General features: G+C 49.6%; 2 protein-coding genes across 20 annotated transcripts; one reads left to right on the top strand and one right to left on the bottom strand.

Moving 5' to 3' along the window:
- The first annotated feature begins 1,985 nt into the window (after positions 1-1,985).
- Positions 1,986-15,420, top strand: LOC122368163 (B-cell receptor-associated protein 31-like). Of its 19 annotated transcripts, none has more exons than XM_043341843.1 (6): positions 1,986-2,009; positions 12,646-12,777; positions 13,029-13,129; positions 13,502-13,655; positions 13,899-14,004; positions 14,312-15,420. In XM_043341843.1, exons 2-6 carry the CDS (start codon positions 12,686-12,688, stop codon positions 14,540-14,542), a joined length of 684 nt encoding a protein of 227 aa, XP_043197778.1. In that variant the 5' UTR covers positions 1,986-2,009; positions 12,646-12,685; the 3' UTR covers positions 14,543-15,420. The 19 variants fall into 19 exon arrangements, with proteins under 19 accessions (XP_043197778.1, XP_043197779.1, XP_043197774.1 ...); XM_043341844.1 differs by having other exon boundaries at positions 2,000-2,025; XM_043341839.1 differs by having other exon boundaries at positions 2,006-2,064.
- A 4,043-nt stretch (positions 15,421-19,463) lies between these two features.
- LOC122368161 lies at positions 19,464-24,880 on the bottom strand. The gene is made up of 4 exons (XM_043341833.1): positions 24,278-24,880; positions 23,904-23,976; positions 23,508-23,598; positions 19,464-21,031 (listed from the first exon to the last, which is right to left on the bottom strand). Exons 2-4 carry the CDS (start codon positions 23,953-23,955, stop codon positions 20,860-20,862), a joined length of 315 nt encoding a protein of 104 aa, XP_043197768.1. The 5' UTR covers positions 23,956-23,976; positions 24,278-24,880; the 3' UTR covers positions 19,464-20,859.
- Between the last annotated feature and the right edge of the window lie 92 nt (positions 24,881-24,972).

Genomic DNA, 24,972 nt, shown 5'->3' with positions numbered 1-24,972 from the left:
CGGGAAGAGAGCAACGATGAGGCCCACTGCCCCTTCCCCGGCCCCCACTGGGGGCGCCAGCCACTCCAACTTTTGACTGGATGTCAAGAGCGTCGCCACGAGGGGAACGAGTCGCCGGCCAGCCAAGGTAGCCAACGGCGTGTGAAGGTTGCCTGACCTCGAGGAAACTGAGATGGCACCAACGGAGGTTTTGTTAAGTAGGCGACCAAAATTCGAGCGGCAGCAGCCTGGGCACCTTCACAGATAGCAGTGCCGCGTATCAGGGCGCCTTCGACGTTGAGCTGGGCGCCGATCATCAGGACGCCGGGGGAATATGACCCAATATCCCCCGTAGATATGTGCCTCGGAAGGGAGACCCAACCATAAAACTGAAAGCTCGCCGTATTTTATCCACTATTTTTCGAGCAGGTCCATAGATTTCCGTCCTCAAAAGTGCGGGGATATTCCCTAGTGTTTGAGTTGGATGGGACTGGACTATAGTGGCGTTTACACCGACAGGAGATTCCCATTGCCGGCTGTGGGAAACTACTGTCGGTGTAAACGCCATTCATATTTCCTGCGTCACCCCTGTGGGGACGCCCTTAGGCCTTACTCCATGGTGCCGCAAGGGCGGCGCCACCGTGGGGGCAGTGGGGGCAGACTGCCCCCACTGACAGGAGGCCGTGGGGGCAAAACTATATTTTTGCCCCCACAAAATTTGGCTGATATTGAAAAGGGAACAGAAGACCTATGCAATATTCCTGATGGGATAGGACTTGCGATGATGCAAACGAGGCTAAAAAACTCCCATGCAAAGCTGTGGTGATGTGATGATGGCAAAGAAATTCCTTTATTTGCCATAACATTTCCTTCGTCTGGACAATTTTGGATGGCAACGGCTAGGGGCAAGGTGCTCCTGCTCCTGGATTCTGCAGATCGGGGTGTCAGACAACAGTAGGGTCACCTCAAGCTTGCCCCCACTGGCAAAAATTCGTGGCGCCGCCACTGTGGTGCCGAGCTTATCAATTTGGATATCAATGGAATCAAAATCGCTTATCGATCGATGAAGAACTAAATTACCCCGACCCGGAGAGCGTCTTTGGAATCAAAGCAGTAGCACATGACGCAAGACTTCAGGCAAATAAATCCTTCTTGTCTGAAATAAAACATTTGTGTATTGATAAGCACGTTTTATAAGCAATGGTAGCAAGATTCTCAATGTATTTGTTTAAAGTGATAATTTAGTAGCAGATACTTACCGTCGCATTTCGTTTTTTTAATTAATAATTTATATTGTCAGAACTAGCAACATGTCTCTTCACTCAACAAAAATTACAAAAGTGAAAAGGAAATGATAAATTGCTTATATTTTGGTGAAACTAAAAATTAATTCAGCACATATTTTTTTTACAGCGTTGAAGTCCAGCTCCAAAGGACAGCTGACGATCGTAGCCGAGCAGGCTGTTTGGTACTTCTTCACTACTTCTTAGAAGTACCCGTTAGTACCGATCATGTCTCACATAATAAGCTATTGGAACAAAAATATGCATGTTCTTCCAATTATTCTCCTTTCACACTTTAAATAAATACTTTTGAAATGCATTTACTAATTAATTTCACAAAAACGGCTTGCAATTTTACAACGTCAAAATACTTATTCCAATTTCCACCATGAAACCACCACTATACTACTTGCTTACAGAACCGTGCGCACAGTGCGCGCAGTTTTATCGTGACGTCAGAGGGTGCTTCCTCAGTGGCGCCCCCTGGCGGGGAACGCGTGCAAAAAGTCCAGCTCTTAGGCATGTCCCATGTGACACCGGATGACCTGTGACATGCACCATCACCTGCCTCAAGGCATTACCCGTCGAACAGTACCACCAGCATCTCGATTCGATCATCCGTTTAGACGCAAATCTAATTGTATTGGCTCGATGACCTTCCAGAGCAAGGGGTTTTTGGCAACGTAAGATGGCGCCTTGTCGGCTTCACCTGAATGGAGGTGGTTGCGTTGCTATACGTCCGTGGAGGTGTGAGTGAGCCAGGGTATGAGTGAGCCAGGAGTGAGCAAGGCCGTATAAGAGGGTGTGAGTTGGGTGTGAGAGGGAAAGTGAGAGTGTGTGAAAGAGGAGTCTGAGGCCAGTTTTACCAAAAAATACCAGCCGGCCGCCGAAATAAAATATCCAGCCGAAAAAATAGACGCCACACAGCCACGAGTTTCACCAACAAAAGATTCCAGCCAACTTCGGACGGAAATTATTTGTCGCCGGTAGTCAGCTGATATTCTGTTACGATATCAAATTACGATATGTCAAGGAGATTAATGCGTATTTACAAATTGCAACCGAGCTCCGCCGTGGGGTAAGGTGGGCAGGGGTTTTCGCACTAGAGATTAATAAATCATTTAAAGCATGTTTTCAATCAAATTGAAGCGTGATTTCTAATGCAAATGCTATATACATTTAGAAATATTATAATCGTAAATTATTACATTATTTTCAAGAGTAATAACAGCAAAGTAGAGCATTATAAACTTTCATATCTATATTAACATTCTGGTGCCCAGGAAAAGCCAATACAACACAAAACTACCAAATTGTAAACGTAGGCACGTCATTCATAAAGGTGACGTAAGGAAGCTTGCATTTAAGGCAAATTTAAGATGGATCTTTTTTCCTGTCAGCCTATTATATTAATTTTTACAATACCTTCAACTTGTTATGTACCTTTTTGTCTGTTTTTAGTCGCACCTAGTAGAAAATCATCGTGTAGACCGAGAACGCAATGTGTGGACCTCCAGCTATGAGGTGGGGACTAGATGAGACCCACTCCAGTGGCAGCGGAACACCTTCAATTAAGGGGGCACTACCGACTTTTGGTCCCATTCTTTCCATGCAACGCCCATAGGGCTAATATTAAAATGTAAAAATCAAAGGGGGCACGGTGCCCCGGTGCCCTACCCGTTCCGCCGCCTATGAGTCCCGCTCCCGACAGATCCGGGAGCCGCACCTCTTTCCTAGCTTTCAAAAGAGCGGCAAATAAGCGGTCAGCATTGCTCCCAGAGACGCCACCTGAAGCTGGACGGACGACGGACAGTTCCGCTGCCGAGCGATTGAAGTTGAAGTGCGGTGCTACGAGGCGGATTCGCGTGCACTGCATTAGCACCTTCTAGCGGGAGTAAGAGGGCTAACGAACTCGCCAAGGCCTATATATGTAAAGCATTGTGCAAAGGCGACTGTCTTACCTTAGGAAAATACCTACCCAGATTAACTGCTGCACCGCGGTCGTTGCAGGGCTGAGGGTACGTCGTTCGCTCCGCTTCGGCGAGGTGGAGGTCAGACTGCCCGGCTAGGTGGTTTTAGCCGATATGCAGGCCCCGTTTGCCGGGCCCGGTCGAGAAGAAGGAACGCCACACAGCAAAGAATATTTGCTCCGGGCCCGCTACACTGGTCCGGCTCGTAACTCGTAACAAATTAACAATACCTGCGCTAGCGTCGTCGACCGTCGTTCGACTGCGCCCAGTACCGCTCAGTGGAGAGTCCTGCCGAACTCCTCTGCGTGTGCCCAGATCATTCGTTGCGCGCGGACACAATCGTCCGACGGAGACCGCTGTGCATTATGATCGGGTGGTCACCACCTTGGTCGCCGGCTTTCACACCCAGCCGAGCCGTCTGGCTACGCCCCAAATGATCGTCTAAGCCTTTCGATTGGTTTGTAACTCGGGTCTAATATCGAAATGTTTGGGAGTTAGGACATGTTAAATCCATGTTCATGAACAAACATACATTATGCAACTAAAACGCTTTACTTACTTTAAGTTTTCCAGGCTGATGACAAGGCATACATCTATTTCATTGCAATATTTCTAAAATGTAAATAAATCATGAGCAATGAGCATAAAAAAACAACAGCGATCCACTAGAAGCTAGTGTGGAAATGCACTGACGTAGGTCGCCTCGTACTGGCGCAGCTCGTAGCTCGTCCAGCAGCGCCAGCGTCTCCCGCACGCGGCCGCCCGCCTGCACCATCAGCCGCTGGAAATTGCTGCGCTGCCGCTCCAACATTAGCTTGACCGCCTGGCCGGCCCGGCGGATGCGCGCCGTCCGACGCACGCAGTGTACGTCTTCAACAGCGCCGGGATGTCGTACGACACGACCGCGTCCACGGCGTCCACGTCAATACCGCGCGCTATAGCCTCGAGCACACCAGCGCGGCCATCTCAGCTAGCGCGCGCCGCCGCCGGCACGCCGGCACTACCCCACAGAACTCAGTCACGCGCGCGCCCAGCACAGACAGCGGTAGCTCCAGCTGGTGCGCCACCTCGTTCCAGTTAACCAACACGAGCGAGCGTCGCCAGTCGGGCTGTCGGAGCAAATGGTGCATCAGCAGCGGCTTCAGCGGCTGCGGCGCCACCACGTTGAACGACTCGCTCAGCTCGGCCGGCGTGGTGAACCTGCCGACGAACTGACCGGGCAGTGCGACGGCGGCGGCCGCCGTGCCGACCACCAGCAGTCGCGGCTGGAACAGCGACATTCGCTCCAGCTTCTCCGGCCTCCGGGTTCTGTGACAAGGTGGCCAAGAATGGCAGCTTCTGAAGCGGCAGGTGAGGCGCGCAGACGGCGGCGGCCGTCAGCCGGCCGGCGATGCAGGGCGGCGGGCCGTGGCCGCCGCCACCCGCTCCACCGCTTTCAGCCAGCCCGTCTCGGCCATCTCGATCACCCGGTCGGCTTCGTCGATCACCAGGTAGCGCAGGTGCGGTAGCGAGAAGCCCTCGGCGCTGGTTATGTGATCCATCAGCCAGCCGGGAGTGCTCACCACGATCAGCCAGGGAGGCCGGGCCGCGCGGCCCCACCGCCACCAGTTGGCGCCCCCTCGTGCCACTGTGTCTCCACCCAGCAGCTGGACGCAGAGCGGCGTGTCGGCGTCGTACTGGCGGAACACGGCGGGCACCGAGCGGCCGGCCGGCGCCGAGACTCAGAGGTCGGCCGGTGGCAGTGGCGACTCTGCGGCCGCCAGCAGCTCGGGCAGCACGGTCACCTGCACCAGGAACACCTGTTCGATGCCCTCGGCGGCCAGCCGGGCGCGCAGCTCGGGGCAGAGCGCCGGCAGATTGGCCGGCGCCGGCCGCCGGTCGCCAATCGGCTGCAGGTGCGCCAGCCAGTCGGGCAGCGCACGCGGTGCACGGTCTGTCGGCTCGAGCGCTCCACCTCGTCCAGCACGGTGAAGTCGTCAGCGGCGGCGTCTCCGTCCGACTCGGAGGTGTCCTCACTGTCGTTATTGGCGACGGCGGCTGCCGCTGTGCGCTCAGTCAGGTCGGCCATCACAGCAACACTCGCCGATGATTGGCGTCATCGAAACCGTCGGACGATGGTGGATTCATCACCGTTTTTGCAGCAGAGACTGGAAAAACCTCAGCAATAAACAAGGGAAAACCTCACAACATGCCACAGCCTGCAATTGTGCATATTGTTATTATATTTCTCACATGACAGAAAATATTGGCTGCTTTATTCTAGGAACTGGCATGAAAAACATAAGCTAAAATCAAGCTAAGTGAATTATTATTGTATTTCAGCATGAGACTGGGAAAAAATCCTTGTCACTGTCAACATGACCAGTGTAACGGATGGGCTGCATGAACATTTCGGCGCATGATCTGAAAACTCTGTGAGCAGAAATTTCAGCGCTGAGGTGAACAAGTAACATTTCGGCCACAATTTGCCTGGTGCCTCCACAATTTTGCAAAACTACTCACAATACTTACAGCCAGTTTTAACATGATCCCTGCATGACTCATGCATGCAAGATACACATGCATTCAATATCAGCACAGTGCACACACAACAGTTATGGATTCATTTACATTTTACAACATTACATTATTTTCTTTTCCTTCAATATTGGCAGCATGACTTGCTGAGCTCAGTGGCACAATCTTATGACAGCAAGTTTGTTCGGGTTCGCAACCATGCAAACTTTGCATGTTTGGCTTCAAAAACAAGCCTTTATACATTTCTTTCATGCTATTCAATTTTTTTTTAATTTACTGTCATTCATCTTGAAAATCTTGCCATTTTGGTCTTAGCCATGTCAATTGCACCTTCCCTATTCCGCACAGCTCAAGTAAGTTACACCCAAAAGTAGTAGTGGTATCAGTAGTTGGCGCCTTGCATTGTCAAATGTAGCTGAATATGTGAAAACAGTGACATATTTATTTAAAATCTTGAGTCCAATGAGCCTACCCTCTCTGCCTCTCCTTCCAGCATTTGTTCAAGCACCTTCAATTTTCGAAAATGATCTTCCATCATTATTTTCCACTTCCATGCGACTCGCACTCGCTCAAGTATTTGATGACTCCTGGAATAAGATTGAGGCAGTTGTCTGTCAAGTGAAGATCGGAAAGAAGTTTGTGTATCTTGCTTGCATATACCGGCCACCTAGTAACACTCTGGAGTACAATGAAATGCTTTGTCAAGCATTAGAGAAAATATGCTCCAAGTACACAGGACAGGTTCTTATATGCGGAGACTTTAACTTCAGGGACATTAATTGGGAAGCAAATGAAGTAAATGGAAGTGAAAATAGTGAGCAAGCCAAGTTTTATGATGCATGCGAAAACTGCTTCATTTTCCAACATGTAAAAGACTTCACAAGAGCCCGAGGGTCAGATGAACCATCCATACTTGACTTGATTTTCACAAGGGAGGAATTGGAAATTGAAAGGGTGAAGCACTGCCATCCTATTGGGAAAAGTGATCATTGTGTGCTGCTCTTTGAGTTCCTGATTACAGAACCAGGAGGCACAACTGGTCAAATGGCACAACCAAAAAGGAATTACCACAAAGGGCATTACATGGAGGCAATTGCGATGTTTGATGACATTCCATGGAATGAGGAGATGAGGGAACAGAGTATTGATGGGGCATGGCATACTTTTTTGGGGCATTACAATACAGTAGTGGCGAAGACAGTGCCACTCTACCCATGCAAAGGAAGAAAACGGAAGAAATGGGTCAATAAACATGTTCTTGACAAAGTGAAACGCAAAGAAGAAGCCTGGACCAAACACAGGAAGAACAGAAAATCCAAGAGACTGAAACAGAAATACATTGAAGCACGAAATGAAGCTACAAAGGCGGTCAGAAAAGCAAAACATGAATTTGAGCACAAGCTTGCATCAGAGCTCAAATCAGATCCAAAGGCATTCTATGCTTATGCCAGGAGCAAGATGACAATAAAGGAAGAAGTGCTGACTGTAAAGAAGGAAAATGGGGAGATGACAACTAGCATGAATGAAACCTGTGAAGTGATGAATCAACGATTTCAGCAGGTTTTCAAGAAATCAGAGGGGACAGAACCACCAACATTGGAGACAGTTCTGGATAACAAGCTGGAGCAGTGTATTATTGACCCAGTGGAGGTAAGGGCTTTACTGCTTAAACAAAAGACACCATCAGCACCTGGCCCAGATGGAGTACACCCCATTGTGCTCAAGGAATGTGCCACTAGCCTTGCAGTGCCACTGTCCATCATCTTCTCTCGCTCAATTGAGTCAGGTCGCTTGCCTAAGGACTGGAAGAGGGCAAATGTAACACCCATCTTCAAAAAGGGGAACCGATCAGATCCACTGAACTACCGACCTGTTAGTTTGACCTCAGTGCCCTGTAAGATCATGGAGAAGCTGATCAGGCAGAAGATTGTCAACCATCTTGAGACAAGCGACCTGCTTAGCCAACAGCAGCATGGTTTTCGGTCAAACAAATCATGCCTGACTCAAATGTTGGAGTACCTTTATGATGTTGAGAATGCTATTGATGAGGGGGAATGTGTGGATACCCTGTACCTTGACTGCCGCAAGGCATTTGACACTGTCCCACACCAGCACCTCATTGCTAAGGTACGAAGAATGGGCTTGGACGGACAAATTCTGCACTGGATAACAGACTTCTTGATTGGACGTGAGCAGAGGGTGGCAGTGCAAGGTTGCCACTCAGGATGGAGAGAGGTTTGGAGTGGAGTGCCACAGGGTAGTGTCCTGGGCCCAACCCTATTTCTGATCTACATTGACGATCTCCTGGAGGGCCTCCAGTCAACTGGAAAACTTTTTGCAGACGATGCCAAAGTTTACCGAAGGATAAGAAGCCCTGATGACCAGATTGTCCTCCAGGAAGATATCGACAGGCTGCAACAGTGGACCAAGAAATGGCTGCTTACCTTCAATGAAGACAAATGCAAGGTGATGCATTTCGGGACAAAAAATCCACTGTACACCTACTCAATGGGGGACACCACTCTTACCTCAACCATAAAAGAAAAGGACCTGGGAATCACAATAACGCCAGACCTCAAAGTATCAGAGCAGGTGACGAGAGCGGCAGCTGCAGCGAACTCCATGCTGGGAAGAGTAAAGAGGACATTCACCTTCATGGACAAGGAAATGTTCCTGCCAATTTACAGAACGCTGATACGCCCTCACATGGAATATGCCATCCAAGCTTGGTCCCCGTTTCTCCAAAAGGATGTCAACAGGTTGGAGAGGATCCAAAGGAGAGCGACAAAACTCGTACCTGAACTCGCCAATCTCCCTTACCAAGATCGTTTAGACCAACTGAAACTGACATCACTGGCAGATCGAAGGGTTAGAGGGGACATGATTGAAGTCTACAAGCTGGTCCATGGACATGACAAGGTGAATGCTGGAGAAGAGTTTTTGAAACTAGAGACCAGTACAAACAGGGAAAGGACACGCGGACATGCTCTCAGACTGCAAAAGCCAAGGCATCGGCTGCACAGACGCAATCAGTTTTTCTCCTCAAGAGTTGTGGACCAGTGGAACCAACTGCCTGAACATGTGGTGCTGAGTCCAAGCATCAACGCATTCAAGAACAGATATGACCGTCATATGACATTGAGAAGAGGCAGCATCCTATGAGCATCCGCTCCCTATGCCTCTTTCCTATCTACTATGGTGAGCAGCATCTACTATGGTGAGCAGCACGAGCAATGAACTTGTAAGCTGTCCACTAGTTAATAATTGTGCTATCATCTTGCTGTTGGGTGCTTGTAGCAAAAAGATAATATAAACGAAAAAACTAACACCACAACACCAAACACCAGTCTTGTTGGTTCCTTTTGGTCCTGCCTGGTGACAAAGGCTCTTTCTTTACGCAATATCATCAGTATTCCTCTTCTAATCTTGAAGCCCAGATGCTTTACAAATTGGCCATGAATGATACTAAATTATTATATCAACTGGGAAGCGCAAATCACGATAATTAGTAACAAATGAGGCGAATTGTTCCAACAAGACATCCAAAAATATTTGGGCTGTTTTTCTACAAATAATGGCGCAAAATAACACTCCATTAATGCCGCATTTGCCGTTGGTGAAACTCGTTGGCTATTTTTCTGGCTGATACTTTTTCACGCCGGCGGATATTTTCTCGCCTGGTTGGTGAAACTCGTCGGCTGGTTTTTGACAGAAAAATTGCGCCGGGCTGCTATTTTTCTGTTGGTAAAACTGGCGCTCTTTTTCACTGTTTTGGGTTCATTGCTTATTTGTTTTATATTAATATATTGTTAGGGGGATTTTAGTTTGTTGCAAAATGCGGTAAATGTCAAGATAAAGTCCTAAAAAGATTTCAAGGATAATTTTTCACAATACTACATTATTTAACACATTTGACATCCTGAATCCAAAAATGATGCTTAAAGGGACCCTCCCACCTTAACATTAGATTTGAGTTGAGATAGCCAAAATGGGGTCCCTGGCTCACAATTACCGGTTTCGGCACTCACAACATCGAGAAATGCCTTAAATCGGAAATATTGAATTTCAAAATTGCAGCATTTTGATTCAGAGGGGCTAATGCTTAGGAATACCCCTCTGAATGTGTGACGTCAGCGCAGATATCTAACGATTTTTAAATGTTTGACTAAAACGTTTTGTAGCACGCGGTGGTATATGCTATTTGCGCGCAACATCTGCCGCAAACGCCGCACTTCTAAAATAAAGTCGCTAGAAACAGCGGAGATCCCAAAAAAGTAAACTTATACTTACTTACTTACTTATACTTAAGATTTCAAGATGTAAGTATAAGTAAGTAAGTAAAAAGTAAACAAAAGTAAAAGTCTAATATCTTGAAAACCGGTGAATATTTTTCGGTGAAATTTGGTAGATATTCGATTTCGCTCTTTCTGAACCGAGCGACATCACTTTCATGCCAATTCATAAACTTTTTTGAAGGTGGGAGGGTCCCTTTAAAGGGACCCTCCCACCTTAACATTAGTTTTGAGTTGAGATAGCCAAATTGGTGGCCATGGCCTGAAAATACCGGTTTGGGCATTCACAACATCGAAAAATGCTTTAATTCGGAGATATGGAATTTCAGGGTGCGTTCTTTGAACAGATTCCACGTGAAATTTCACGTGGAATCGGCAGTCAAGCCGTTCTTTGCCGATTCCACGTGGAATTTCACGTGAAATCCCGCGGAATTCCACGTGAAATACGGGAATCGGAAAAGCTTGTCCCGAGCGTTTTTTTCAAGATGGCGACGCCCAGTGGAGGAGGGAATGTGAATGTGTGCGTATGATATAGACTGGTTTTGTGGAATATGTTACTAAAATGTTACCGTTTTTACCAAAAAACCTTTTAAGGGATTGTTTCCGCTGTTACTAACCAGCAAACTGGTGTGGAAATATTAACCGGTAGGTATTCTTACAAGCTGTATGCACACCAGAGACTTTTCTATAAAAACTCCATCTGCCTTTTATGCAACATGTAATTTACCGACAATACAAGCAACGCTAAGTTCAATGCATGTTTCACAAATCTGGGCATATTACATTTATGAAGCCTCTGCGACAATTGCGCCGTGAAATTCCCGTGCGGTCGGCAAAGAACGCATCAGCTGACTGAGCCGTGAAATTTCACGTGAAATTTCCGTGCAAAGAACGCACCCAAACTTGCAGTTTTCGGATTCTAAGGGGCTAATGCATTGGTATGCCCCCTTAGAATTTGTGACGTCAGCGGAGATCTAACGATTTTTAAATCTTTTACTAAAACGTTTGGCAGCACGCGGTGCTATATGCTGCTTTGCGCGCAACAAATGCCGCACTTTCAAATGAAGTCGCTAGGAACAGCGGAGATCCCAAAAAGTAAACAAAAGTAAAAGTCTAATATCTTGAAAACCGGTGAATATTTTTCGATGAAATTTGGTAGATATTCATTTTTGCTCTTTCTGAACCGAGCGACATCACTTTCATGCCAATTCATTACCTTTTTTGAAGGTGGGAGGGTCCCTTTAAATGTCTCGCAAATCAAAGGAAATAGCATAATCAAACCTGACCTAACCTTACCTCAACCTACTTCAGTCGGGGAAACTATGGTAAAATCTGCTATTTTAGCAGTCTGCTATTTTTAACAGAAATCTGCTAAAAATGGGTACGCATGTGACATCATCGTACCATACCCAAATATAGCAGATTTGGGTACGGCCCCATACAAAAGCAGATCTGCACCCTAATTGAGGCAAATGCGCATCAAATGCCTGGCAGATTCATGATTAGAATAGTGCTGAGAATGTCCTCTGATATTTTTGTTCAGATCCGACTATTTTCAAATAATGAATTTGAAAATAGTCGGATCTGAACAAAAATAGCAGAGATCACTCTCAGCACTATTCTCATCATGAATCTGCCAGGCATTTGATGCGCATTTGCTTCAATTAGGGTGTAGATCTGCTTTTGTATGGGGCCGTACCCAAATCTGCTATATTTGGGTACGATGACGTCACATGCGTACCCATTTTTGGCAGATTTCTGTCAAAAATAGCAGACTGCTAAAAATAGCAGATTTTGCCATAGTTTCCCCGACTGACTTACCTACAACCTACAAACCTACAACCTACAAACCTACAACCGTCAAACCTAACAACCTAAAACCTACAAACCTACAACCTAAAATTTCCACTGTTTCATATTTGTATCACAATCACCATCACGACAACTAAGCCTTCTCTCCCGAAATATATATTGAATACCTTTTGAGTATTGAGTATCACCACAATTATAGATTGGACCTTATCTTGACAAATACCCATAATGCTTCCTATCATTAGGCCCTAATCATAACTTCATTTCATTCAGTTAGGTATTCACACTCACAGATTGTTCCACAAAAGTATTCTAAAATAATACAAAGGCATCACTCATGACTCATCACATCAGTCGTGTATGCTGTTAAAAAGATTATTTTCTATATTTTGATATAAGAAGAACAATATTCTATATAAAACATTGTTTGATGCAGAAGCTTAGTATGCGTTGACCACTCATATTGTGTATAGAACAAACCCATTGGCTGTAAGCAGCATGCTGATTGGCTGATGATGCTGTGGCTGCGTTCCTTTAAGGGCCCACATTGCTCTGCAAGACACTCTTTTCAGAACAAGAAATGGAATATATTCATCTAGGGTGATCTTCGGTCTGTAAAAGCTTATGATTTGTGCTAGTCTCAGCTCAAGCTACAAAAGTGCTATTCCAGCTCAAAACCCCATGGTAAAAGTGAACTATTTCCTAAGGTATGGCATGTCAAACAAACTGGCCCAGGACCATGATCTCTGATTCCAGATTTTCACCTAACTATTCCACTGATCTTTTTCACAGGAAACATTCATCACATACGTGAAAGAACATCAACATCAACATGAGTATTCAGTGGACGCTGATTGCTGGGTTTTTGTACACAGAAATAGTTGTGGTACTTTTGCTGCTTCTTCCCTTCATTTCTGCAAAGAGGTAGGTAGCGTGTTCGGCATCCGATGATCTGAGGCTCACACTAAAGGGAGTAGCCATACTAAAGAAAATATTTTTACTTCTTCAGCTTAACATTTGTAAAGATAAAGGTGATCAAATGCATTGAAATTTTGGTTTATTGTGTTGGTATCCAACTCAAGTAAGGCTTATACATTATTTACTAAATGCCTGTTTCTCTCCTATGCAAATCAATTTTCAAATGTTCTTTGTTTTAAAGATATTATCTTTTTCAGATGGAATTCAATCATCAAGTCTCGCTTTCTCCAGGCCATTGAAGGACAGTCCTTCTTCTACTTCTGTGTGTTCATGGTGATTTTAGGGCTCTGCTTTCTAGGTAAGCTCAGTGTGTGGAAGAGGCCAGTTTGGATTCTTGGGTTCATTTTCGTCTGTAAGGGGTAGTATTATTTGATTCTTCAGGATAATAAAATTGTTCAGAGGAAGAACGTTTCATGTTAGGTAGTTGTCTGGTAAAGATAATGTAATTGCTTTATGAAACATAGCAACAAAGTTAGTGGGGCGACTAGGCAAGAACTATTTCTAAAGCTTTGATCTAATCTCAAATGTTTTGACGACAGTTCAAATGTTTGGCTAGCAATGCAGCATACTATAATTATTAACATTGTTGTCCGACATTGGACGTCTTGTCCCTCATGGCTTCGGGAGTCGTTTTCCGGTGACCTCGTGACGCCGGTTATGCCTCCGACAGACGCCATTCGTGAGATGGCCAAGTACGGTTACACGGAGGACGCCGAGGGACACGTGTCCCGTGACCACCTGGACGCCGAGCTGCAGAAACACATGAAACTGTTCCGCGCACAGCGCAACTTCTTCATCTCGGGATTCGCCCTCTTCCTGTTCCTGTAAGTGCAGCGAGTACCAGCGCACCATTCAACCAGCTGATGTCACTCCTGTGTAATTTGTATATCTGCGATTGGGATGATTGCCATGGAAGGCAAGCTATTGGTTGCATGATTTCACAAAAGTGCGTTCGGTGTGTCGTGACGTTTAGCTGACCCTTGGCTGTGTCGTGTGCCGGTCTCCGGGGGCCGTGCTATGTGCGCTCGGCGGTGCTCCACTCACCCACTCTCCGCTGGCGTTTCCAGGGTGCTGCGCCGGCTGGTTACGCTCATCTCCAAACAGGCCTCACTGGAGGCGAGCAACGAGGCGGCCATGAGACAGGCCGTCAGCGCGTCCAACGCCGCCCAGAAGGTAGGCGGCCGCTGAACGGCGGCAGACAGACACCTACCCGTGCACTGAGCCGGTGCAGAGATAAAGGCGGCCCACCTGCGGTCCATGCGCTTGCCTCTGTTAGGGATCGTAGGTGGTGTGGTGGTGTTCTATATTTCACTGTCGTATAATGGTGGCAATGTGAGACACGCCTGAAGTTGACAGTCTGATGTGCCGTCTAATCTGTTGTCTCAACACTGACAGGTTTGATGACTGATGGTTAGGTAGTGAGTTTTGGAACGGCTGTAGGTTCACCGCTGACACGCGTCTCTCGCTGTCTGTCCTGCAGCTGATGGAGGGCAAGAACCTGTCCTCGGCAGACGGCGACAAGGCCGTCACCGAGCTGAAGAAGCTGCTGTCGGCGGCTGAGAAGGAGCGCGACTCGGCGCTGAAGAAGGCGGAGGCGCTGCAGAGCCAGGCCGAGAGCACCAGCCGCGAGTACGACCGGCTGATGGCCGAGCACGAGAAGCTGCAGAAGCGCGCCGGCGAGGCGGGCGGCGCCACCAAAAAGGACGACTAGACGGAACGGAGCAGGCGAGGTGGGCCGGACGGGACTGTGCCAGCGGTGGAGGGACCGCCAGGTCACCGGGTGGTGGGCAGACGTGACGGAGAGCGGTGGACGCGGGCCGGTCCCTCCAGTGGCGGCGGTGACTGGTCACGTTGTAGACGTGCTGATAAGCTGATACCGGGGAGTCTGTTGCAGCGTCAGACCGCAGTAAGGCGTCCCTAGCTCGATGTGCTAACTGGTCCGATGTACCGCGCGTGCTGGGGCGTTTAGCGAGCAACCCAAAAATAGTAGGTATGATTCAAATGTTTCAGTTTCAGAAATAGCCATAATTGCAGGAGTTTGACCTACCGCGTCACCGAAATAGTCGGGATACAGTTATAGCAGTCCGCACCTTCGGTTTGTTGGTTGTTAAAGGTAATAGTCAGAGTATATCGCTATTTCCCCATCTGCAGATTTGATTGACACATCCCCCATAGGCAGCTAGTCGTGACTTATGGATCGTGATGTCCAGACAGATTCCCTTTATCAACCTGTTAAGATTAGTCAAGCCTATGTCAGTGTGCCACAGAAAGACCAAGATTGTCTCGTCCTTTTCAGGGACATCACAGTACTTATATCCACTAGCCTGTGTTCGTTTACGATCCTCTGGTCGTTCTGGCCGACTTCATTTCCGACCCTGGGCTACTGACTGGCCCTCTAAGCGCATTGATGAGTCGGTCGACAATGACATACCACAGATAGCCGGCTTCCTCGCTCTGATAGCGCTGCGCCAGGCCTGGCCGTGTGCTGTGAATAAGCTGGTGTGTGCTACCGTAATGGGTGGGGTGTTATGGAATCAGCGGGCATTTAGTTAACCGGCTGCGAGTGGGAAGGAAATAAATATAACGTCATAATGCCAGTAGCTTGCCTTTTCTCAGAAACGTGAAGTAAATCACTGACTTGGCGCTGCGTAACACGACGCCAGTGGGACAGCGTTGTGGTCGGGCCTCCCAACATTCAGGGCCGGGCGATCGGCTGCAAAGCTCCTCTCCCTGCACTGCTCCGCCGGTTATCTATAGATGGACGCTCCGTGCTGAATCAGAGACCAAAGTCTGCACCGCGCCGGCTGCCAATGTCCAGCTGCTGTGTTATCAACTAACCTCCCCCCCCCCCCCGGCCTGCCCTCACACCGCGCCGGCCGCCGCGGCCAGGCTGCTGTTTTATCAACTAATCCCACTCTGTCGTGCGGCCCAGGGGTCGAGAAGTTAGCGTGCCCTCAGCCGGAAGTAGTCCCGGGATGAGATCGCTGGTGCCGAGTTGGCTCTGACTGTGGTCGGGGTGTGTTCAATGGTGGGTGGAATTTGAAAACAGGACGCCGGAGGGCATTTTTGGTCACATGATTATTTAGATATTCTCCATCTCTTGGTGCCCTTTACAGGCAAATTGTCACGTGATTAGGTTAAGCGAATTTCAAGATCCTTGACCAAATCGCCCCAGGCGCCCTGTTTTTCCACCATTCCACCCAAATTCCACCCACTGGTGCAGTGGTGAGCTGACACACTGGGTCGCGTAGGGATGGGTTGACACAGTGGGACTGTGGGGCTGACGCAGTGGGACTGTGGGGCTGACACAGTGGGACTGTGGGGTTGACACTGGGGGACTGTGGGGCTGACACAGTGGGACTGTGGGGTTGACGCAGTGGGACTGTGGGGCTGACGCAGTGGGGCTGTGGGGTTGACACTGGAGCTGCGGGGTTGACGCAGTGGGACGGCGGCGCGGCGGTCGTTAGGGGGTCTGACTCAGCGGACCATTCCGTCGCTACGTGTCACCACCCTGCCAAACTGGACTGGAATCTAAACAAAGCTGACGACACACACACCCTACCACGTCTGGCCCCAGCGATTTGTCGCGATAATCCCAGTTGATCACACAGATCGCTTACATTGCCTCCGATCACCTCTGGTGCCGCGGACCGAGAGCTTAGGTAATTATGATCGCTCTGGTGCCTTCCGCAATATCGGGCACTGAGATAGATCCCGTATTGCCTGTTCCGGGTGACTGGCTGACTGACGGGCGGGCCGCATCGATCTCTGAGATCGGGACGGGGCTCGCAGACCCGTGATTGGGACACCGATGTGCAAGCACTCGCCATCTACAGATAAGCTGTAGACAGGCAAGTGCAAGCACTCGCCTTTCCTAGGCATATCTGTAGGACGCAGGGGCGTAGCCAGGATTTCCTCAAGGGGGGTTCCAGACTTATAGAGGCCCAAGGTGACCCCCTCAAAATCCAAAAAGTTATCGGATTTCATCCACTATTTTTCGCAGGGGGCCCAAATAAATTGACAAATAATTAATAAAAAAAAAAACTTAGAACTGAGAGGACAAGCAGTCCATGGGCCCCTGCTAGATAGGCCCACGAATAGCTGCTTCATAGAGTCGCTCAGCCGGTTCTGAAGGCGGACTGAGGGTCCCGTAGGTCGGATGAGGGTCCTTCAGACCGTCAAAGGACCCTACAGCCCACATGAGAGCCTCGTAAGACGTCTGAGGGTCATGTAAGCCGTCTACATAAGGGGCACTCAGACCGAAAAAAGGGCCCCTTGCACTTTCAGAGGGCTCTGTCGGACCGACGGAGGGCCCTCTAAGACAAACTAAGGCCCATCATGTCATTTCAGGGCCTCCTCAAACTGATAGGGGCCCCTCAGCTCGACAGTGGATCCGATCTGAGATCCCTCAAACCGACATAGGATCAGACCAACAGTCGGACACCAACAGATGAACAGAGGGCTCCTCAGGTGAACAGAGGGCTCTCTCAGGTCGATCGAGGACCCCATAGACCGGCAGGGGCCCTCAGAACAGCGGAGGGCCTCTCCCAGGTCGGGAGAGGGACCCTGAGACTGACAGAGGTCCCTCATGTCGACAGAGGACCTCCCCACTCCCCAGGTGGGGAAAAGGCCCCTCCAGTTGATATAGGCCCCCTCGGACGAACAAAGGGTCCCTCAGGCCAATCGAGGGCCCTCAGACCGACAGAAGGCCCTCTCTGTCCAAAAAGGGCCCCTCACGCAAATAACGGATGTTAGTCGGGGAGCCCCATCATGAGCTCGCTTCAGATGGCAACTCCACGCGTTCATAGGGCCCCTCGGTAGGTAAGAGGTGCCCCCTCAAGCGATCAGGGGGCCCTTCCACACTTTCAGAGGGCCCTCTCGTGTACCCGGCCGGAGGGTCTTTCTTTAGTTTAGAGGGCCCCTGTCAAGCTAGCAGGGGTCCTTCACTAGCTCTGAAGAGGGCCCCTCGGACCTTACCAAACTATAAGAAATAAATATTTAACCCGCGCCCCAGTGGCGGTCTCAGCCAACCTCGCCCTAGTGTGTGTGTGTGGGGGGGGGGGGGGCATATGCTACCACCCACCTCTAACTCAAAAATTAAGAGGGCTAGAAAGACGCAGTAAAAAGCAGTCGATAGCTCTCAATGCGTACGTTTGAAAGTATTTCGGTCATTTTTCATCACGTAGGTAAAGCCCCCATACATGTGGGTTCCCCGATTTGAAACGGCCCACCCGGAATTTTTGAAGCTTCAAAGGGCCCTGCCATCAGCTTTGGGGGCGGGCCCATTGAAGGCCCAAGGGGGGTACCAAAGGACCAATATATAGCAGTATTGGGGTCACTGGAGGTCATCAAAGGTCAAAATTTGTCAAATTTCATTATATTTTTCAGAAAACATGCATTTATCTCAGGAACTATGATAGCTAAAAAACGCATGGAAAAGCAATCGATAGCTTTTGAACTCTTCTTTTGATAAGGTCATCATCAAAATTGACCTCAGGTCAACGGTTTAGCCTCCAGAGGGCAAAAACCCAAAAATAGCTGTTTTTCGCCGAAGTGTTTTTCGACAATAACTTTTGACTAAAAAAAAGCCACGACATTTCTATTGCCAGAATCGTGTTCCTCTCGACGAGACGCGTCGAATGAACTATCATTTGACCTTGAAAGGTCAACTCGAAAATTTGACCTCAGGTCAAGGTCATGACCTGACCGGAAAAGGTCATGTTGCATATCATTCGACACGTCTCAACAAGACAAACACAATGAGGCCATCCCCAGCGTCCTATCTCTTTCCAATCGAGAGTTATTGGCAACAATCTGTTTGTAGCCTCAAATGACCTCGGATGACCTTTCTAGAGGCTATCGGCAAAAAAGACACCTTGGTCGTCACGGGTGGTCCAAATCATTGTGATTCTGAAATATTTGGACTGTTCCTATGCGTACACACGGATCTAGAGGCATTTTCATTTTTCTCCATTGACTTATAATGGTAAGGTCACACCACTGACCTGACCTTAGGTCACGGATATAAAAAAAATCCGAGATATACAAATTGTAGGCGCCCATAACATCATAAAATCCACCAAGTTTAAAACCTTTCTGACAAACACTGCAGGCTGGACATGATTGCAAACTTTTTTAGGCCTGTTCCTTGACCTGTCAACCTGACCTGACATGACCTGGGGTCAAAAATTTCACACATTGTCCAAAATTGATGTACAAAAAGCTATGCCAAGCGGCGCGCCGGTGGTAACATATGCCCCCCCCCACTGGGGCGAAGGTTAATAAAAACAAAAAGAAGCCCACCAAAAATGAAGTGGGTGAAGTCCGCCCTAAAAATTGGATAAGGAATAGGCACGTAGGTAAAGCCCCCATACATGTGGGTTCCCCGATTTGAAACGGCCCACCCGGAATTTTTGAAGCTTCAAAGGGCCCTGCCATCAGCTTTGGGGGCGGGCCCATTGAAGGCCCAAGGGGGGTACCAAGGGACCATAGGTACCTACCTACCCCCTTCGCTACGCCACTGGTAGGACGTAGACATGTGTGTAGTGCGACTCTGGTTCCATCTGCACAAATCTCCAATCACAGGATTGTCTATCTAACCGAACTGCTATTTTTCTTGTAATCCAGTGAAATCCTTACTTCCATTTTATTTAAATTTCACACGCATTTTAACATTCGCACGTAAGCACACGATCAGCGCATTGTCACGGCTAAGTCTGACACTGAACACAGCATCCGAAAACCGTAGCAGCTCATTTTGAACGTTAATGGCATCATTGCAGTTTGTCCAAGCGGTATGAATGCATGTCATAGCCCTGGTGGCTCACCATGCGTCATCTGACGTCACCAGTTGGACACGTCACTCCACTGAATATGTCTGGGACCTGTTTCACGGCCGCTGCTAGCGCGCTGCCAGCACACGTGTCAAATTTGGTTTCCATGGAGGCATCAACAAACTCGGTATCTCCAACATTACCACAGTGTGTGACATCAGCTCGCGAAATGCGTTGGCAGCGTGCTGCCGTGAACTAGGGCCCAGGCAATCAACAGCAATGTCATCGATATCCAGGAGTCGATCACACCACGGCCACGTCACTTACTGTGACGTCACTTCACGCTGTCCACGTCACGTACTGTGACGTCATTTCACAATGTACCCGTCACCCTCCGCTAACCGGCGTACGGAACTACCTACCAAGACCGCCCCGGGTCCACTCCCTGTGCTGTGGGCATGTATGGCAAACAGTCACCGCTCGCAATGGTTGGATAGATGCGCGCGACGTCTATGCAGAGAGCTACGCATACTGCAGCGACAAATCCAGAGCGGTTCAGTCGGGGTCCCCGTCACAGGAACTAGAGGTAAATGTAACGGTCATATCTACCACAAACGTAGATAAAATACATCGGCAATATCGTCCCTAAAAATGCAATGTAACTCAAGCCCACTACCAAATCATCAACTTATGTAAAAACGACATCAAAGAGTCTCCAGAAGAAACAGGTGTTGAGGGAGGAGGCGCTACTCGACAGTAGCAAAACAAGACGGCGAAAGGACCTCGTCTCTTGCTTTCCTTCTACTTCAGAAGTAATAATTATTGTGTCGCTGCTGATGGAGATAGAAGTCCTCCAATCTGCCCCCACCAGTCCCCAGGTGGCTAGCCATTGTCCGGGGCTGGCCCCTCCTCGTCCTACCACGAGAGCCACAGGTGCATTACCACCGCGTACCGCACGATCGCCCTCCAGTTACAGTGATCAGAAGCACACACTGTCTGCGCCGGCCCGGTACGACACTCGGCCTGCTGCAGCGCGGTGCTCAGGCCAGCAGCGGTCCCATGCTCAGGCCAGGCCAGGCGCAGCGCTCAGGTCTGTCCCGGCGTGTAGGTCCGTAGCAGTCTCATGTTGAGGTCAGCAGCAGGTTGGCGACCTCATGCTCAGGTCAGCGACCCGGCGCTGGCGCTGTGACTCGGCTCTCAGTTCCGCCCCGCTCAGTTCCGCTCCGCTCAGTTCCGCCCCGCTCAGTTCGGCTGCTCAGGTGAGCGGCGGCCCGGCGCTGCCGCTCAGCTGAGTCTCCTCAGCACTGTCGTCGTTTGGTGACCGACTGGCCGGCCAGCGTGCGCCGTTCTCCAGCGGCACGTTTACGCGAGATGTGACGGTAGCCGTGCGCGCCACCTGGCGCAGCGTGCGCGACTTCTCATCCGAGCTGGCGGGCAGACGGGGGGGGGGGGGGGGGGGGGGGAGGTCAGAGAGGGACAGAAGAGGGCACGGTCAAAGGCGGACAGACGAGGGGGGAGGGGGGGGGGGGGGGGGAGTCTAATATTATGCAACTTCTTAGCCACGGGCCATCGATCCTGAATTGTTGATTACGCTATGCACACTTCGGAAAGCCATTTCAGCGGGTGGTGACCTTTGGTGAGTTGCGAATCGACGTCTTATTGATGAAATACTGAGCTTTGACGTCGCGAATGCAAGAGGATCACTGTTTGCGAGAGGCCAACCTCTCCAGGTCATCAGGTCAGTTGGCATAATTACCGTAGCTGATCTCGGGCTAAAATTTTCACGTCTGCGAAAAAATACCGGCTGGTGGAGGAAGACAGTCTGAGGTGACCTTAAACCTACTTGGTGATATTACTTAACCCGCGCCCGGCTGGGGGTCCTGGATTTCCACGCCCTGCTGGGGGGGGGGGTGTTTGAACACCCCCCCCCCTTGTAACTCGGCTCCTGGGCCACGTAGCGATACGCGGAAGGCGGCGTTCGAAAGAGCGTAAAAAATAATGAGGAAATCACTTCGGTCAATTTTTGGTCAGGTCAAAGGTCAGGTCACCAGAGGTCATTGAAGGCAAAATTTCGCCGATTTCCAGGTCGAATGTCGAAAATTTCCAAGAAGCTAACGAATAGCTCGTGAACCAATAGAGCTACAGCGCCGCGGAAAAGTGCATTCGATAGCCCTATTAACGCCCTTTCTGAGTAATTCTCTCAGATTTGACCTAACGTCAACGGTTTTGCCTGCAGGGGGCAAAAACTGCAAAAATAGCCGATTTTTTCGGAAACAGTTTTTCTGCAATAACTTTTGACCCAAGCCTTGTACGAGCTTACTTTTACCGGCATCGTGTTCCTCTCGTCAAGACGCATCGAATGAACTATAACTTGACCTTGAAAGGTCAACTTGAAAATTTGACCTCAGGTCAAGGTCATGACCTGACCGGAAAGGGTCATGTTGCATATCAGTCGATCCGTATCGTCGAGCTGAACACATATAAGGCGTTTTCATCGCTCTAGCATGCCTCTATCAAAAGTTATTTGCGAAAAACTGTTAGATACCATTCGTGACCTAAGATGACCTCAGGGCACAAACAAGGGTCACGGACACCATTTTCATGTTCATTGTGTCTAAACCACTTGTAATTCGGTGTTTGGGAGTGTTTATAATGTCTTTCGTCCAAAAGAGGCGCATTTCAATTTTCTCCCATTGACTTATAATGGGGAGGTCGCAAAATTGACCTGACCTTAGGTCATCGATATCAAAATTCTGAGATATACATTTTGTACATGCTATTGCTCTTAGCAATCGCTGAAAGTTTCAAAGCGATCGGTCACTCGGTGTAGCTATGACAGACATTGAAACTTTTTATGAGGTGAGGTCACTTCAAGTGACCTGGTGACTTGACCTTGAATGACCTTGGTCTGAAATTTTCACAACATGTGTAGAATTGATGTATGATAAGGTGTACCAAAAACGGCGGCGCGGAGCGCCGCCGTTTTTGAGATATTCGCGAAAAACCACAAGGGGGGTGTTCAAACACCCCCCCCCCCCAGCAGGGCGCGGGTTAACACGCAAAGAAAGATCGTTACCGTAATAAATAACCAATTACGGCAATTATGCAGCACGTGGCAACTGTGCCGTGCCATCGTGAAATCACACGATTTTCCAGCTCGTAACCGCCACCGTCCGAATGTCTCGCATTATCCCGTTGAACTCGCCTTCCACCCATCGACTCAGATGGTGAATACGCAGCCCTTATACTGGTGAGCGGTGATTGAGGCAGTGACTTTAGGTCCCTTACCCTGTCCAGCGAGAAGGCGACTATATGGCCGGAACACTGTCCGTTGAGACAGTAGTGTCTATACGTCACCGGACTGTTTTAAAGGAGACAACGACTACAGCATCAGGCTGCACATTTTCTATTGATAGGTACGATTTTTGTTCGGCCCTCAGACTGTCGAGTGTCGATATGTACGGCGCCCCTAGCTGTCAATATAAACGGCACCCTAAGCCCTACGGCGCCCGTGGCTGTCAATTGAGACGCTGGCGCGTGGACAGGTAGACAACATCCCCTCCCCCTCTCCCGGCCTCTACGTGACAGAAATACCCAGACAGTGACGACGTCTAGCCGTCGGCTGCGTGGGAGAGGGATACGCGACAACGGCAATGGAGGAGACGAGATACTTCAGAGAAAAGTTCTTTCGCATTATACACAAAAGTGTACGAAGGGACCAACCAAGGGCTCCACACTACAGTAGCAACAAACACAAGCAAGATAATGAACAATGTCATGTCAGTGTTGATCAGTGAGTAAAATATGAATCGTTTATGCTTGCAGCTTGCTCAATGCTAATGGCCAATCATCATTCAGTAAATTATCCGCAACGCCCTTGTTGCGATAGGGCGGGTGACCCACCAAATGAGGTAGATGGAGGCGACGACGAAGGCGATGAAGGCCATCCCGAGTGCAATCATGGCGAACATCCAGTAGTTGATTTCGCTGCTCTCTGTGAACCAGCGACCGAGCCTGGTCAGTGCACTGCCAAATCCGCACGGAACTGCCTAACATACCTTCTGAGGGTCGGGGGTACGAACACCAGGGCCTAATTAGGTATCGACCTGGCCTCGATCTGAATCTCGATCTTCTACGTCATGTGAGGCGAGAACAAGGAACGCTCCATCTATGCGCTGAGCCGAACAATTGACGCACGGCGTTTTCTATTGGCACATCGATGGCCACTTCACCGGTGGGGTTTGACGTCACAGTTCTGTGTACGTGTTTCTCGCTGCGACGCAGCTGGTCGACACTTACCTGGTAAGTACTGGACGTACATCTCGAGCACGGCGTTCCTGTCCAGATCCATGGCTGCCTTTTCAGCAGGTCCCTGAAATGGAAAAGGGTCAGTCGCAAGGTCAGTCCGATGGCTCACTCCTGGCAGTGGCCAGTGTTGGCGGTCTATCTTTCATTTTAATATATGGTAGAAAAACTAATGACTATCAAATGTATTGCAGTGGGACTTACGACTACGGGCCTACACGCGAGACGCGTGTCCTAAATTTCACTAGCAAAGATAAAAATTGTGAGCAGCTAAACACACAAAGTGACGAGGTCACAACTTCCCTACATCTTACAACAGAGCAGACAAACCAGAGGTGCGACACGGGCGACACGTCATTGTAACTCACGAGCAGGGTGGATGGCGTGCGACCCGGGGACGTCGTGGCTGGGTGTGTGTATCTGTCGATCACGTATCAATCATTCCACCACTGGCCTCTCTGCCTCTGGTGTGATGTTCTGCTGCACCAGTCGCCGCTCTCCCCTCACCGGCGGGGCCTCACACCGCCGTGCCCGAGCGACGGCTGAACGCAGCAGGCCGCCCTCAATTCACGGTTATTGTCTCCCCACTGCCTCACTGACCACCGAACGTCACCTCGTCCGAACGTCTTCTAGCACCCGGACGTCACCTCGGCGCTTGTGAACGTCACGTCAAAACGTCACCAAGCCGCTTGAACGTCACGTCACTTCATCAACGCCCGACCGTCACGTCTCACCGCCGTCCCGATCGTCCCGCCGCCGTCGCCCGCGCGCTGCTGGCACGTCGCGGCAGCCTGTGCCGCGTCGGTGACGGCGGCCAGCCGTCGCCGCCCGTCGCGATCGATGACGGGGCCGGCGTGACGAGAGCGCCGGCGCCGACGGACGGCGCGCCGCTCCCGATTTGGGCCGCTCACGGAGACACGGGAACGGGCGGACGAGAGGTCACGACTTACGATAGAGCGCGCGCGGTCCAGATATGTGGTGTTATGAGGTCATGTAACTGAACCTCACCTCGATAAAAGCCGCAATTGTATTGCCCATTCGCAATCGTTCAAAGGTAGACCAC

Source organism: Amphibalanus amphitrite, unplaced genomic scaffold (assembly GCF_019059575.1).
Source record: "Amphibalanus amphitrite isolate SeventyFive unplaced genomic scaffold, NRLGWU_Aamphi_draft 000928F_arrow, whole genome shotgun sequence".
Taxonomy (NCBI): Eukaryota; Metazoa; Arthropoda; class Thecostraca; order Balanomorpha; family Balanidae; genus Amphibalanus; species Amphibalanus amphitrite.
This window is presented reverse-complemented; position numbering and strand designations above follow the sequence as displayed.

Bases quoted from the DNA above. Each gene is read 5' to 3' on its own strand.
- LOC122368163 (XM_043341843.1), top strand. From the start codon at position 12,686: ATGAGTATTCAGTGGACGCTGATTGCTGGGTTTTTGTACACAGAAATA. The intron at 13,130-13,501 runs GTAAGCTCAGTG...TGCCTCCGACAG, and splicing joins TTTAGGGCTCTGCTTTCTAG to ACGCCATTCGTGAGATGGCC. The intron at 13,656-13,898 runs GTAAGTGCAGCG...TGGCGTTTCCAG, and splicing joins TTCGCCCTCTTCCTGTTCCT to GGTGCTGCGCCGGCTGGTTA.
- LOC122368161 (XM_043341833.1), bottom strand. From the start codon at position 23,955: ATGGATCTGGACAGGAACGCCGTGCTCGAGATGTACGTCCAGTACTTA. The intron at 23,599-23,903 runs GTAAGTGTCGAC...GCTGGTTCACAG, and splicing joins GTACGTCCAGTACTTACCAG to AGAGCAGCGAAATCAACTAC. The intron at 21,032-23,507 runs GTGGGTCACCCG...TCTGCCCGCCAG, and splicing joins GCCTCCATCTACCTCATTTG to CTCGGATGAGAAGTCGCGCA.